The 14,926-nt window shown below is 40.9% G+C and overlaps 2 protein-coding genes across 2 annotated transcripts in view; both read right to left on the reverse strand.

Annotated features, from left to right (window-relative positions):
* The window catches only part of si:ch211-51h4.2, a 92,938-nt gene extending 89,407 nt beyond the window's left edge, over positions 1-3,531 (reverse strand). Inside the window, exon 1 of the mRNA XM_031575035.2 lies at positions 538-3,531. Coding sequence (XP_031430895.1) covers positions 538-751 — 214 coding nt within the window. The 5' untranslated portion in view covers positions 752-3,531. The remainder of the gene's footprint in view (positions 1-537) is intronic.
* Positions 3,527-14,926, reverse strand: part of LOC105913154 (inactive N-acetylated-alpha-linked acidic dipeptidase-like protein 2) — a 242,130-nt gene continuing 230,730 nt past the window's right edge. The window contains exons 13-14 of the mRNA XM_031575034.2: positions 9,666-9,864; positions 3,527-5,315 (exon numbers count right to left, since the gene is read on the reverse strand). Of these exons, the coding sequence (XP_031430894.1) occupies positions 5,129-5,315; positions 9,666-9,864 (386 nt within the window). The 3' untranslated portion in view covers positions 3,527-5,128. The remainder of the gene's footprint in view (positions 5,316-9,665; positions 9,865-14,926) is intronic.

Raw genomic sequence — 14,926 nt, forward strand, 5'->3', positions numbered from 1 at the left:
ACTGATTCTAAACTGATTTAAATGGACTTGACATATTGCAAATAGCCTACAGAGCACGATTTGATTCTATCCCTTTTTCGTCATGAATAAAGTCAGGTTTACCAAGCTAAGTCTATTGGACAATTAGGATAGCGTGTTGCAGAAATCTTTGCACCTGACGTTTTTAGTATGATTAATACACAGTACTAATAATGAACCCTGGACGTCATCGCACACATATATATGCAAATAGGCCATTCTTGGCATTTAGACTACTACCTAAAAAGGAATCACTGCACAGCAGTTGGTGGAGAGTTGCCGGGGCAGGGCTCTACAGAATGACGTCATCAGTAATTTCATATGAATTACATAGCTTACATATCTAGAACCGCGCGAACGACTGTCTGGAAACTACGAACAGGATGCATTTATCTTAAGTGAAATCTGTCCTAATGCGCGATTGCTACTTCCTGGAAAAGGGGAGAAAATGCACACTATATCAAGACACTTTGGTGGCTGGGGTACGTAAACATCGCGCGCTGCATCTCTGATACTCACAGCATTGTAGATAAATAAACCTCAACTTCCAGGGTCTGTCCTGATTTTTTCTGGCAATTTTGAAAGAGACAGACGTGCTGTTATTGTCAGAGAGAGGACAGCTCTGGTTGATTTCCTCGGCAGCGGTCGCCATCATTGTTTTTCTGTCAATCGGACGGTACACCTGAGGTGAGAGCATCCTCCACATCCAGTGACCGGCACTGCGCATGCGCATTCGTTCTACTTGTTTCAAAATAATGGAACCTAGTTAGACAGACTAAGCGACAAAATCGATTTAACCTTCCCCAGAGCGCTCGAAACAATATTGCGTTCAAAGTATAGGCCTCCTATGGGCCACTACAAGAGGACGAAGACGCCAAGTAGTAAACATGTCCTGCGTTAGACCATGCATTTTTAACAAGTTTCTCATGAACATAGTTTTAATAGTCGTTTTGAGCTAATATGCCCGATATTTTCACAAGTAAATGGTGGGAATAGCAGCAAACCGTAAATATAATTCTTTTAAAACAATTTTATTGGACCCACAGAGTGAGTATAATAGTTAATAAAACACATCTTTACAAGTTACTGTTAAAATTTGAATCTAATTTCTTCCCAGGGGTATTGTTATGAAAAGTTTATGAGTTTGGAGGTTTATTGCTGCATGAATGAAAGACTTGCATAAGCTCTGAACAAAGAATCATCCTTTCAGAAAAGACAACATAAATTCAAATAATCCACAGTTGGTAATTTGTCACCTTAATTAATGTTAATAATATGTAGCCACCGCACAAAGAACCAAATTAGTTTCTACTTTAAGTGTAAGACAATACGAATTGTCACACCCTGTCAACACATTTTCATAATTGAAGATAATGCATTTGGCACATGGATACTTCTGTCTTACACATTGCAGAACACCTGTACATCTTAATTTATGAGCAGAATTATATATATATTTTTTTTCTGAGCATTGATAATTACTTTTTATCAGCATGACTATATAGACCCATGTAAGAACATCTCCTGAAATACCTTTACCACAAAGTACCATAGAAAGGCAGTGGCAAATGGATAATGAAGGGACTAACCACAATTCACTTGGAACTCTTTGCAAGAAGTTTGTATACATACATTTCCATACATCATATACCAAATGGCCTCTTAGCTAACTTAATGAACACTCACTAGTAGTGTATATATGTGCTTGATTTGGGGATGGAAAATGAATGGCCTTACTGGCATGCTCCCACAGCAGGTCAAATGGTCTCGGATTATATTTGCAATTTCTATGTAATGTTCGATCTATTGTTTCTTCTAATGTTTCTATCTATCGTTTCTTTTATGTATGCAGGACTGGAATTATCACCAAAGTATCAGCAGCAGCAGCAGCAGCAGCAGCAGTGTCATAGTGTGGATTATCTTGAAAAGTTTATGTACAAATCAGTTTATTGCTTCAGGAGACAAGTTCATTCAGCAAGCCAAGCCAAACCAGCTGAGACAGATTCATGCATGTGAAAGGTGAATAAATACAAAATGAAACCAGTACCAAATAACAGACTATTATGAGAGGTGTTGCATTTGTACATGTCTAAAATCATTCTTTTTTTTTGCTCTTTATGCATTTGATTGTTTTCTACATAGGAAGTCCACCTCCTCCTGCCCAAAATGAACCTGTCAAGCCCTGAATACAAACATCACATATGAAACTTCACATCAAGCAAATATTAAGAAAAACAAAACAACTCAGTGACTGTGACTTTACATCTACCGAACAGATCATTATTTTGTACAAAACCATAAAGTGATTTAAAGTCCAGCTCTGGCCAATGGCCGCTGTAGAATCATAACTATTTCACAACAATAAGTGACAACATAACCCAGTGAGTGGATATGTAACAAGAGTCTCGCCACACTTGTGATGCTGTTTGGGAACAACGGAGGGAGGGAGAGGAAGACAAAACAGCTCATTATTTTTCTCTCCTGTGGTGATGCCACACACAGTGGAATTAGAAAAGAAATAAATAAAAATAAAAGCACCCTCTTACCATGACAACATCATAACATAATGAACAAGAAACATAATTAGAATAGTTGTTGAAGCTTGTTTAAATAAAGTGTCTTTAAACAGAGTTGACACTCTCCCCAACCACGTTTTGTTTCCCTGCTGTATTCTTTAAAGAAAGACTCCCTTACATGACTGAAGATTAAGTAAGATAGCGCAAATGTAGGGCTATCTGTAAATACAATCTCTATGAAAGGTTGGGTTCAAACTTCTTTCAAAACAATAGAAATCCTTAAATTACTTACAGGAACTGTAAGAGATATTAAACATGCCAATATTGTCCTGATGTTAAAATTACATGTTTGATAAGGTTTTAGTGCAAATCTGCAGCATATTTTATACACCTTACTACTTTTAATCTGCTCATTGTATCATGTTGTTTATTTTACAAAAAACAAAGAAACAAAAAAACACAGATGCAATATTCATATCCAACATCATCCAGATCATTCAAGAAGTCATGGTATTTTCACCCAGATGTATTACCCAGGTAGTCATACATTGAATTAATTAACATCACTCTGTAGATGTGGAATTTGTACATTCCATTGTTGCAAAAACGAATTTGTCCAATCCCTTTCACAAAAGATTTAGATAGACACGGTAACCTTGAACATGCTGTGTATTTCAGTTCATTGTATTACTAATGACATAAAACCTACGCTTTGCTCCCAGAAAGGGAACATGGCAAACTACAACAGATCAGCAATGGAAGTCAGTGCTTTCAGTTCAAAGCAGCTAAGAAGCCCCTTCTGTCAATTAGCATGTGCTGTTCAAACCAAAGAGGAACAGACAAATGACCAAAATGTCAAATTACCAAAGGAAGTCCACAAGAGCAAACAAGCTTTACATCTGTGATGAATCTTGCATATCCTATAGCACTTCCATATACATTCAGAGTTGAAATTTGAAGAAATTATATCATTTGGATGTGGAACTTTTCTTGTTCCTTTATTTTGATGTACTGAAACTATTTGCGATATTTAGACATCTTAGATCTAAAGCACTGATGTTTCTTAACTGAAAAGGCACGTGAAGAACTTAAAGCTTGGCTGGAATTAGACTCCCTGGTTCAAGTATCCCTAATTGGCCTGTTTTTCTTTTAGGTTTTAAAGTCAAGCCAAGTCATTTAATACACTAATTTACAAATCACAATACCTGAAATTCTTCTTCCAAAAACATCCCAATTTAAAGTGCACCAAAATTGCAGGCATACCGTGTGTAGCACAATGAAAGCATAACTGCATTCATATGTACCTTTCATATGATACAAGAGTATAACTCAATCAGTGAATATTCATCACTGCATACAATTATCGATACAGGTACTATGGTTACGCCGCCAAAGGAATACAGTTTGATGAATGTGGAACTCACTGACCCACGTGCAACATGTGTATGCAACACAGTGTCTGAATACAAGCGTTTCCTTTATCACCTTATTGTGCACAAACACACACATCTGGTGTCAAATGGTGACGGGTATTTAAGTATACATGTCAGCATTGCACCCTCTGTGCTTTTGTATATACATGGACGGTAATCTTACACTCCCAGCATTGCACAACTAAAAGAGGATACAAATAATGATACATTTGAGCTTTATCCAAATAATATGAATTGAGTGTGTACTGCTCAGCTAAATCTATCCAGGATATCTCCATGGAGGTGCTGCCAGAACAGACCAAGGAGCAGTTTTGTAAGAACATTTGTTGTCGTTTTAATGATATGAAATATTGTCTGCTGGTGGTCATCAACACAAGCTTATCTGCCTGTGGCGTGACTGTTTCTCCAAACATTACACATTGTTTATCTCATCAGTAACACAAAGTCATGCACCACTGTGCGTGACTATAAGGCACACCGTGGGCCTTGGACTGCTCTGCCCTCTGCAAGCACTGAACCTTCCCGATCTGCATCAAAGCTCTGTTAGATATACTTGTGCATTATCACATAAACTTTTATTATTAGTTATTTTCAGGCCAATCACATTAATGTAAACTATACGACGAACTCTTCCGACTGAACTGGATGGCCTGAATTTGTAATTGTATTGCAAGCTCATGTGATTCAAGTTTTAATCCTTCAGTTATTTTCTTCTTAGGTTTTGGATACCAAGATATATCTTGACAAACAATAATCAATAAAATGATAATGAAGTTGTTTTCCAGTGTGCTGGTTGTTATCCGTATGACTGTATGTCTACTCACCTCTTTGGTTGCTGTGGTTTTTCATTCAATTCATTTCATTCTCACAGTTTAGCCTTCGTTGCTATTAATCTTAAAAAGACATTCGGCACAAACCTTGAAAAATGAACCAAAAGCATTTTATGGACACTGGCAAATGCAATAAGATTAATATTGCTTAAAATGGGACTTCTCTTCCAAGCCCTTGATGGTTTTGGTTCATTAAGAGAATCAGTGCAAAACAATCACATCAGAGTTTGTTCCTGCTGTTCAGGTCTTTTGTTGGGGGGGGGGTCGTGCCTCCACTGCGCCAGCTGAGAGTGGGACACTAGCAACCTCTCCAACATGGCTGCTTTTGGTGTCACTGGGAGCTGTCCGGGTCATTCTCAAAGAGGTCAAGCCCACTCTGGACAAGCTTCTGAGCGGACCTGATGGCATTGGAAACAAGAGACAGAGTCTGGTTCACAGGCCGATGCCTTTTCACTTCTTGGACATCCTTCAGTATGGAGAAACGGGAGGATTGCGTGTTCAGACCATACAGAATATTCCTAGGGGACAGGAGATAAAAAGAAAAGAAGTTGGGGTCATCAATATTGCAGAGGATCCAGGTGTCATGCACACAATCTAAGCATGGGCTCCTTGAAAGGATTGAGGTTTGGAGCTGTCTCCACTCACACTGGTGCGGGTGAACGTGAACAGCTTCTGGAGCTTTTACTCTTCACGCTCTAAGGTCATTCATTGATTTCTCTTGGTCTTAACTGGCTGCACAATCCTAAGTAGAACAAATGAGCCAATTCTTTATCTGTAAACAGGCTGACTTGGGTTTAGAGCATCACCTTGACCTTGAGTTTATGTTGAGTCCTTGGCTTACATTGGCCTACTTTTGTTTGAGTGAAAGAACTTCAAGCAGTGCTTCCAGAGACCTCAATTGGTTAAATAAAAGCTGGAGAGTTAACTGCCACTTCAGTCACTGAGAGGGATATAAATGCCTGACATTTCCATTGTGGATTTCTGATATTGAATCAATAAGCTTTCAATTGTACAGGTTCAATATTTATTTCCTATATTAAGATGAACTGGGACGCTGTAGGGAAAGTGGCCATGACTGAGAGTTCTGATGGCAAATCCACAGCTCCAACATGGTTGGGTACGAGCAATCTGAAGGCATCATAACACTGAATAAAGCAAGACATGGAGAAGAAGAGTAAGCAATATGGAGTTAGACACTTGATCTTTCCAGAATGATATATTCTGATCTCTGTAAAAAGCATAGGCAGTGCATTTATGTGAATCTACAAAGTGATGTACAGGTTAAAGGTCTGCAAATGCCAAAACATGTATAGGGAAAATTACAACTAAAAGTGTTGACATGTAACATCTAAATCAACCGCTCTCCTTTTACATAGTAATGGTAACAGAACATGCACATGATCATGTATTATGATCATATACTTTGGTTTTGTCATGGTCTATCACACAACTGTAAAGTCCCTAAATAATTATCACAATCTGTTGAAAAATCTCCATAACATTGATGAGAGCACAGTATCCCCACATGTTTAACAAAGAGAGAGCTCTCCCCTACACTACAAATTGGAGCCTTTAATAAAGCGTCATCCCCTGTGTCAGTCAGGCATCATCTGTCAGGTGCTGACAGCATAAAGACGTTTGTTTTAGCTGCCACAGCGGACTTTACAGGGTGCGTTTGAGTGCTATCCATCTCCGCGGGTCCTCGTCAGGTCAAATACCTCACAGCTGTTTCCACGACAACCTACATAGCCCTCCTGCACTCTCTCTCCCTACCTCCGCTTCCCTCTCACCTCCTCCCCTCCCTCATTCTCTTTCTTCTATCACTTCATCTCTACCTCCCTTCTTCCCCTATTTCCTCCCAGGGAAGATGACTCACAGGCATCTGAATCAATCAATATGTTTCTTTATGTGCACTCATTATAGTAACATGATATGCACCGGAAACGGCTAGATATAGGCCAAAAGTTTCACGTTGTTGGTCTGGACAGGATAAAAATATAACATTGGTGAATGAGACCTTCCACCTACAAAAGCTTTGTCTTAACGTGATGAGTACAAATGACTGTGAGCGGGGTGAAAAGCTTACACAGACGACTGGAAGAATACAGAGGTCAGTGAGATGAGACTAATTCCCCAGTTGCTCAAGAACTGAACACAGAGGGAGATAAATGAATATTGTGCTTTACAAGGCCCGGGCCACTTAATCTTTTCCCATTCACCTTCTGTTAATTTAATCAAGCCACTCCAGAAAATGTTGATTACCATCTGATTACAATCATGTCACCTCTGCAATGCCAGCTCCTCTTTCTAATGAGTGAAGATTATTGAAGGCATCCGTGGAATGCAATGACAAAGTCCCAACCAAAAATAAACTTGGGAATATCAATGAATCAAGTCCCTCAGGCCCCGCAGGCCAGAGTAGTTGAGGTCAAGTAATCAAGCACGTAACCTGACTGTGTGTTAGACACATCCAGACCAGATAGGACATGGCCAAATCAAAACATCTGGCTTTAGAATCACATGTAATATCTAATGGACAACCCAAACTATTTAAGCTATTCATCAAGACAGTCAGGGCAGAATCTAATCTCGACATGGTAGTGTCTTAAAGCCTGAAGCATAGACATAGCTGGACAAACTTGACAGAATAAGTGAAATTCTTCATCTTCAATTCATGGGAATATTTTTTTTTTTACCAATAACCCTTTAGCACAAAGGTATCTGCTTCAAGGTCAGTTGATAAAACAGCAGCTTCATCAAAACTATTCTAATACGGGTAGAAACTGATTAGCAAAAGTACAGTTTTATGTTTTGTATGCTTTTGGCTGAATACTTGCCTCCTGTATTTGTGAGGTCATTAAGGTGGAATGTTAGTTGAGGACGACTGAACAGCTTAATTCTGATTTTGATGATAACTGCTGTCTAGCTCAGTTAGACGTGCATTCACATTATACCAATAAACACTGGTCTACGTCTCCCGCGTGTCCCAGAGAGGGAATTAATTCATAAGGAAAGTGGTTGGATACAGATAATTGTGGAAAGGATCACAATGCTGCTCAGCGGCACTTTTTCTACAATTTCACAAACGGTTGAACCATGAATGGCACCCCACTGGAACGTATAGGATATGTTCAGATAGATTGTAATTGGATAGGTACTTTGAGCAGAAAGGATTATTTGAAGATAGTCATATGATTTGTGATGATCCTTATCATGAGTATGTCATGTGCTGACATGAGTCTGAGAGGTATATTGTTCTTTAATAAAACTTGTGTTGAAACTCCCTTTTAGTGCCGTTTTCTAAGTTCAACTTCTCCGGAGTACAATATTGCATCGGCTTATCGCTGTTACCCTCTTTGCTACAGTCAGTTTAAATGAGCTCTCCTTGTAACACTGACAAAATGATTAAATATGGGGCTTAACTCATCGGAAATACTTAACATGCTGTGGATCAGACAAGCACGCAAGACACACGTTTGCAACATCACGGCAGAAGACAGCAGATGATGGCAACCGAATATTAAAAACCTAGTCTACTTTGAACTTTCCAGACAGAAAGGAAACTGATATAAGAATCAGTCTATAGAGGTTTGTCTGCTCTTTTTATATATACTGCTATAAAAAAGCTAACTAGAAAAGTCTGTTTTTAACCTGAATAGGTACAGCAGTTGATCTTCTATTTGGAATGGTGCAATAGCAACACAACATAAACGTTTGCTAAAATATATGTTATGTAGTTATGCTTTAATGTTCAAAAACAACAATACAATAAAATGTATAGAGGTAAAGTCAGCATATATGGCCAAAGACTGAGAAGTACAACAAAAAATAAAACCCAAAAGTTCCACAAAATGAAATATTCAAAACCAGGCTTTCCCTCCCTCAGCCCTTGTCAGCCTGCTTGTCTGAAGTGAGTGCATTTGACAGAAATGCAAATTGGCATGTCTATCTCGGCTGCCTGGAATAGTCACCCACAATAGACTACGGGGAAGTAATGTCATCATTCATTTCCTTACAAGAACTTGAAAATTTCCGTCTCCGCTGCAGAATTTGCCGTAGCCATTTAGCAGCAGAAAAAAACTGGGGTAAATTGATCTCAAAAGACACATTATGTTTCGTGGTACAGACTGATACAAGCATGCATGGACAATTGAGAGTAATGTCAGCAAGTGTAATGCAAGCAAACATCAATTTAGGCTGTCTGTCTGTCTGTCTGTCTGTCTCCGGGAAAGGACGGAATGGGATTAAAAGCTCATGAGGTAGGGGCACTCTGGTGTTTTGTGTTCTCCCTAAGCAATTCAGATTGTCTCTGACTGCAATGAGAATGGATAAGGCCACTAAATGCCACAAAAGGCAGATTCCGAACGCAGCCGCTGTTCAATCACGGTTAAACTCAACTCTATGGCGTTGCCACAGTAGCAGATGTCGTTGTGACATTTGTGTAGTGCCTTGGCAGCGTGTCAACTCGTTTGTAAGACATATGTTTTACATAGTCGCCCCCATTCCACGGTGAAAGTTTTCAGTCTGTTTTACTCCACGCCCGGCCGTCTCAATAATTGATTTCTTTTTTTTCTCTGTCTAGGAACATCAAACAGTGTCTACCCACTTGTCTCCATCACCTTCCCCATTCCCTTTGTTATCTGGTAACTCTTTGCCTTAACATATAATACATAATGGATTGCGGGAGAACTGAAGCAGTCCTCCAATAAAGGTCTAAACCTATGAATTATTGAGGGTCAAATTTTGGCAGAGAGGGGCTCTCTGCTTGTATGGATGGATGCTCAACAGGGAGGCTCTCATCCACAATTTGAGTGATGGATGGGGGTTGTGGTGGTGGTGGTGGTGGGAATGGGGGGGGGTTGGGTTACCTGTACAAGCCAGCTGGTGGGGCTGGGATGAGGAAGCTTCTCTCCAGGCCTCGCAGCACATCGTTCAGCATGCGGACGTGGGAGGGGTCCCTCTCTTTGGGGTCGTTGGCCGGCCGCATGGTCTCGGACTGGAGGAAGGTGGAGTTGTCTCTCAAGATGGCGGCTGCTGCCAGCAGCTCTTCGGTCAGCAGAGGGTCATCTGAATGTGAAATAAGGGGAAGGTGCAAGCAGGAGTAAATACATACGGCATTGTAGATGACTTGTGCTTTGACCTTTCAGTCTGTTGCTGAAGAAGTCTATTACTGTAATTCTACATGTCCTTCAAGCAGAAATAAAAAACACACTGAGACACTCGGAGTAAAAACACAGGCCTAGAGGGAGAGAAATCACATCAGTCTGTTCAATAAATTATAGTCAACAGGAAAAAAAATGACTGTCTAGTTTCCCCCAACGAAAAGAATGCAGTCACTCACTGCCAGTGGTCACAGCAGTACAGGTATTAACTTGTGCTCGTACATACTAGAAATACTACTTTTCCTCTCTCTAGATGGAGACTTGAGATCTCAAGATTTATACTTGCAACTTGTGTCAGTGAGCACACGGAAGCAGCTCTTCACATAACACGCACCAGCTTTAAATGCTTTCAAGTAGGGTGGTGATTCCCAGTGCCTCCCAGAATAAATGTGAACAGCAGAATGTAATACTTAATCCGAAAAACAACTTGAACAGCTTGAAACGTCTGCAATCTACTGTCGTATAAATACTATAAAAAAATGATTTTATTACATAAGTTATGAAATGCATTGCCTGAAAGGCCCAGCAGCATTTGTGAGATTGGAATTGCGTTACATCATATCTAATTTGGCCACATTTTTGAATACAGACATATTCTCTAATCAAAAAACAACTGGAGGTACATTTCAATTATGAGGGGCAAAATCTCATGCTTTCATATTTCACATTTCATGTTGAGACAGTATGATATCAGCTTGAAAGCAATCCGTGAATGGCAGAGGAATCAAAGACGTATCACTATGCGAAAAGGGAAGAGCATACGAGCCCAACGCAGCCGATGAATACTAATTCTCCTCCGTGCCGAAAGGCCCGTTCAACCCTGGCTTTCAATCAGATAATGAGATAAACATCTAGCACCATTACACATTTCTAAACACATGACTAAACATCAGCACGCGGGAGGGAGGTGTGTTCAAAACGTATCGAGACTGATTGCATTTCTCTGATTCTAAGCGATGCTCAGTCACCCAGGTTTGCCTAAATATTCTCCGGTATGTCATCATTTGAAGGAGCTCCGGTGTGATTCCCTCAGAGGCAGAGTGCACTCATGAAAGACGGAGTGCTAATGCCCGCTGTGCTGAAAACAATGCTGAGGAGGCGGAGCACAGCACCTGACACGTGTGTGGAGTTTTAGGACAAGCCAGAGAACAGCCTTCTGATAACAACCAATGAAGAAGATGAATGATTACATGCTCTTCACACCTCTCCACAGACCTCCTCTACAATCATACGCGTCTGAGCCCCTATGCTGACTAAACACACTCTCATCCCTCAACATTCTCAATATCTTGGACATTGGATGGGCATTCCTAATGTCTATCACTAAAGTGCACAGAGGTAGTCCAATGGAAGAGCAACAAGCTCATTCAGCTGACGGCAAAGAATGTCCCGGCAAAGTAGGTGTTCGAGCACCACTTTGCTTTTTGGATCTTGGTTTGCTACACTTCTGTATTTCAAATGTATGTTCCTGCATGCATAAATGTGCAATAGAGACAGTGGACAGAAGGAAAGGAGTGTTGCTGAGGGTATATGAGAATCCCATTAATGGCCTCAGAGTACCCTTCAAGGATGTGCCACACTTACAACTCTCTGCTCTTTAATGTGTGTGGATAATTAACCTTGACTACAGCTGTGCTCAGCACACTTAAACATGCTTCATGCATTTGTCTTTGATCTTTGTGCATGTACATCTTTGAATATAGTTGTGTGTGTGTGTGTGTGTGTGTGTGTGTGTGTGTGTGTGTCTGTGTGTGTGTGTGAGTGAGAGAGAGAGAGATCGAGAGAGAGAAAGAGAGAGAGTGAGTAACAGCAAGTAAAGAAAGAGTCAGAGACCCAGCAAGGAACAGGACTAGTCACTGGAGAGTTCGCTCTCGCTGTGACAACTCACTTTGAGCAAGGAGAGAAAAAGACAGGATAAATATAGCAAAGAAACTGCTGCCCTACACAAACTTCAGTCTCTCTCTCTCCCTCTCTCCCTCCCTCCCTCCCTCCCTCCCTCTCTCTCTCTCTCCCTCACTCTCCCTCACTCTCCCCAGTCTCCATGGGAGCAGTGCAGTTATGAAACATGTGGGAGGATAGCTGAAACCTATCAGAGATTCTGACGCAGATGCAGTGGTGTTGGCACTGGCCCAGCTGAGACTTAGATTAAACAAATGAAGGGAGTCAGTGAGGATGTCACACAAGCCCCCCGCCATCTTCTTCAGACGGGCACGCGGGCCACGCAGTGTTACGCCTAGGACCTCAGTCGGGGAGGACAGCCTGCATGGAGCCCAAATCAGACTCTCAGGGTTGGAGAGAGATGAGGCAACATACTCTACACGCCCACACACCACAGCAGCGGCCTGTATTATCATTTATTAGAAGGACATTCCTAGAACTTTAAAAATGGGCACAGTTCTGATGTTCTGAAAGACAGAGAACATCCAGAGGCGTTTTTTCTTTTATACAGAAAAGAGAAAGAGGAGAAAGAGAGACCAAGGCGGACAAAGGATCTTGAAGGATTCAATTAGCCCTGCTTGTTTGATCTCAGACAATCCATTCCATTTCTCATGAATAGTGTAACTGCACGTGGTGTCTGTGGAAATCCATTTACTCCTCTATGGGCCCAAAAAAAAAAAGCAGTGGGTGACATCAAGAGATGCCAGATCAAGCCCCGGCTGCCCAGAATTATTTATTTACAAAGCTTCCCCCTTTCACTTTATTTCTAACCACAGAGATAAAAGCACGCTATATTTAATTCAACCTGTTTGTGGTCCATCCTGCCAGCCCAGTGCATTAGTTCTAGTCTATCTCCAGTGAGGAACCCCAAGTCATTTCACATGTTCAGTCATGGCACTCAGACCGTTGGTGGACATCAGGGTGGGCCACATAACTCAACTGCAGATCCCACCACTACTCACTGCCATTACAAGGTGATCCATATCTGTTATCAAGTCACCACAAACGGCTTTACACATCCCTCGTTTATAACATTGGCTTTTCTTATCTGCAATTGTCATTAACCGCGCTACAACAACTGTTCATTTTCAGAACCGCAATTCTGACATGGTGATCTGTAGTATACCAATTCAATTGATGAACTGTTGCCCTCAGGGAGACGCTTTAGGACCATCATAGCAAAAACAGACAGGCTGAGAAACAGCTTCTATCCCAGAGCCATCATAGCACTTAACAATGCACAAAACTGACCTGTATTTGTCTCTCTGTTGTGTTATATGTCTTGTGTTTTTATAGTGTAAATATGTATATATATATGTTCAATCTATATTTTTATTGTTTTTGTGTCTGAGAGCTGCTACCTCAATTTCGTTGTACTTGTGCAATGACAAATAAATATATTCTATTCTATTCTATTCAATCTCATTTTAAATCCTGCCTCTAAGCATATTAGGATACAATTATTTGTTAAAGTGATGAAATAAAGTGTGAAAACAACAGTGGCATATGTTGCATCTTTGGCTTACAACCACATTATATACAGTATATATATATCTCCTGGGTTATGGTTATGTGTAATTTTCTGTACAGTCACACAGTAGAAGCAATTACGGCTCTAAACACTAAGTGAAAGGAAAATGAACGGGACTGTAAATAAAGTACAATTAGAATGGTAATATGAAGGGAAGTGTATGTGTGCACATGTGTGCAATTGTCTTTAGAATGTTTGACTGTAAGTGTTGGACTGTTAGTTAAGCCACTATCTGTACTGAATGAAAATTGACAGTAAAGCTTACCTGAAGGCCTCTCCATAATACATTCCTTGTTTCTCAAGCTCAAACCCAGTTCAAAGTCTCTAAAAAAAATGGAGCCGAGCATTTAGAAATAAAACTCAGGGAAAGCTATTTTATGGCCCTCAGGGATTTTTTTTTCCCCAAGTGAAGTCACAGGACAAACGTGCTCTCTTCCTGGCTCTATCTTTTTTTTTCTCTTCTTTTCTCTTTTTTTTGGTCCCCTTTATCCGAGGTGCCCTTTTTGAAGGCGGCTGGGATTGAAAGGCAATCGAGACCAAAGCTGATAATCCCCCCTCGCTTTCAGTGGCGGCAAAGGGAGTAAAATGCCGGTGCCGCTGATTTGAATTTTACAAATGCAGAAATCAAGGTCGCGTTGCCAGGGGCAGGGAGAGCTGGAATGGGGGGTGGGGATGGGGTGGGGTGAAGCGCAGGGAGTGGAGAGTGGAGCGGGATCGATACATCCACCTAAACAGATGATCTACCACTAAATCATTCTTATGGGGAGGAGGAGGGGCTGTCAGTCCCCTGGCTGGACTGCAGAAGTGAGTTATTTCACTGCATAGACCCACACGTACACACACACACACACACACACACACACACACACACACGTACACACACACACACACACACACACACACACACACACACACACACACACACACACACACACACACAGGGATGTGCAGGGCATTCAGTCAACTTCTCTCTGCCTGGTCAGTGATGTATTAATGCCTAATTGTACAGTTTATTCAGTGTTCTAAACCTCCCCTATGACCACCTCATACTATTCTAACCTGTACTGACTGCAGTTGTGGCCTTGTGTATGTAGCAGAAGCTAAAGCAATATTCTTACTACGTTATTCTGCCAGCTCATACACAGAGATAAATAATACACAGTGACAACCCTCTACAATAAAACCCGAAATCAACTCTGAGGGTGTAGTGAAAACAAAAATGATGGAAAGAGAAGAGTGTAGATTTCAGCCTCTGTTGCTATAGCCTCTATTACAAACTACCTGTACACTGTGTGTATACCTTGTTATTGTGCTGCAAGTATCAAAGCATGACTACATCTTTTACAAGTTGTATGGTAATTAAGGAGATTTCAGTTCAGCCAAACACATTATAAGCTAAGCACAGCCAAGCACAAATACACTGTGTTCATGCTATTCTAGTCCTACTCCTATTCTAGGGCTCTATTCTATCACCACACCCCCCCCCCCCTACCTCAGC

Source organism: Clupea harengus, chromosome 10 (assembly GCF_900700415.2).
Source record: "Clupea harengus chromosome 10, Ch_v2.0.2, whole genome shotgun sequence".
NCBI lineage: Eukaryota > Metazoa > Chordata > Actinopteri > Clupeiformes > Clupeidae > Clupea > Clupea harengus.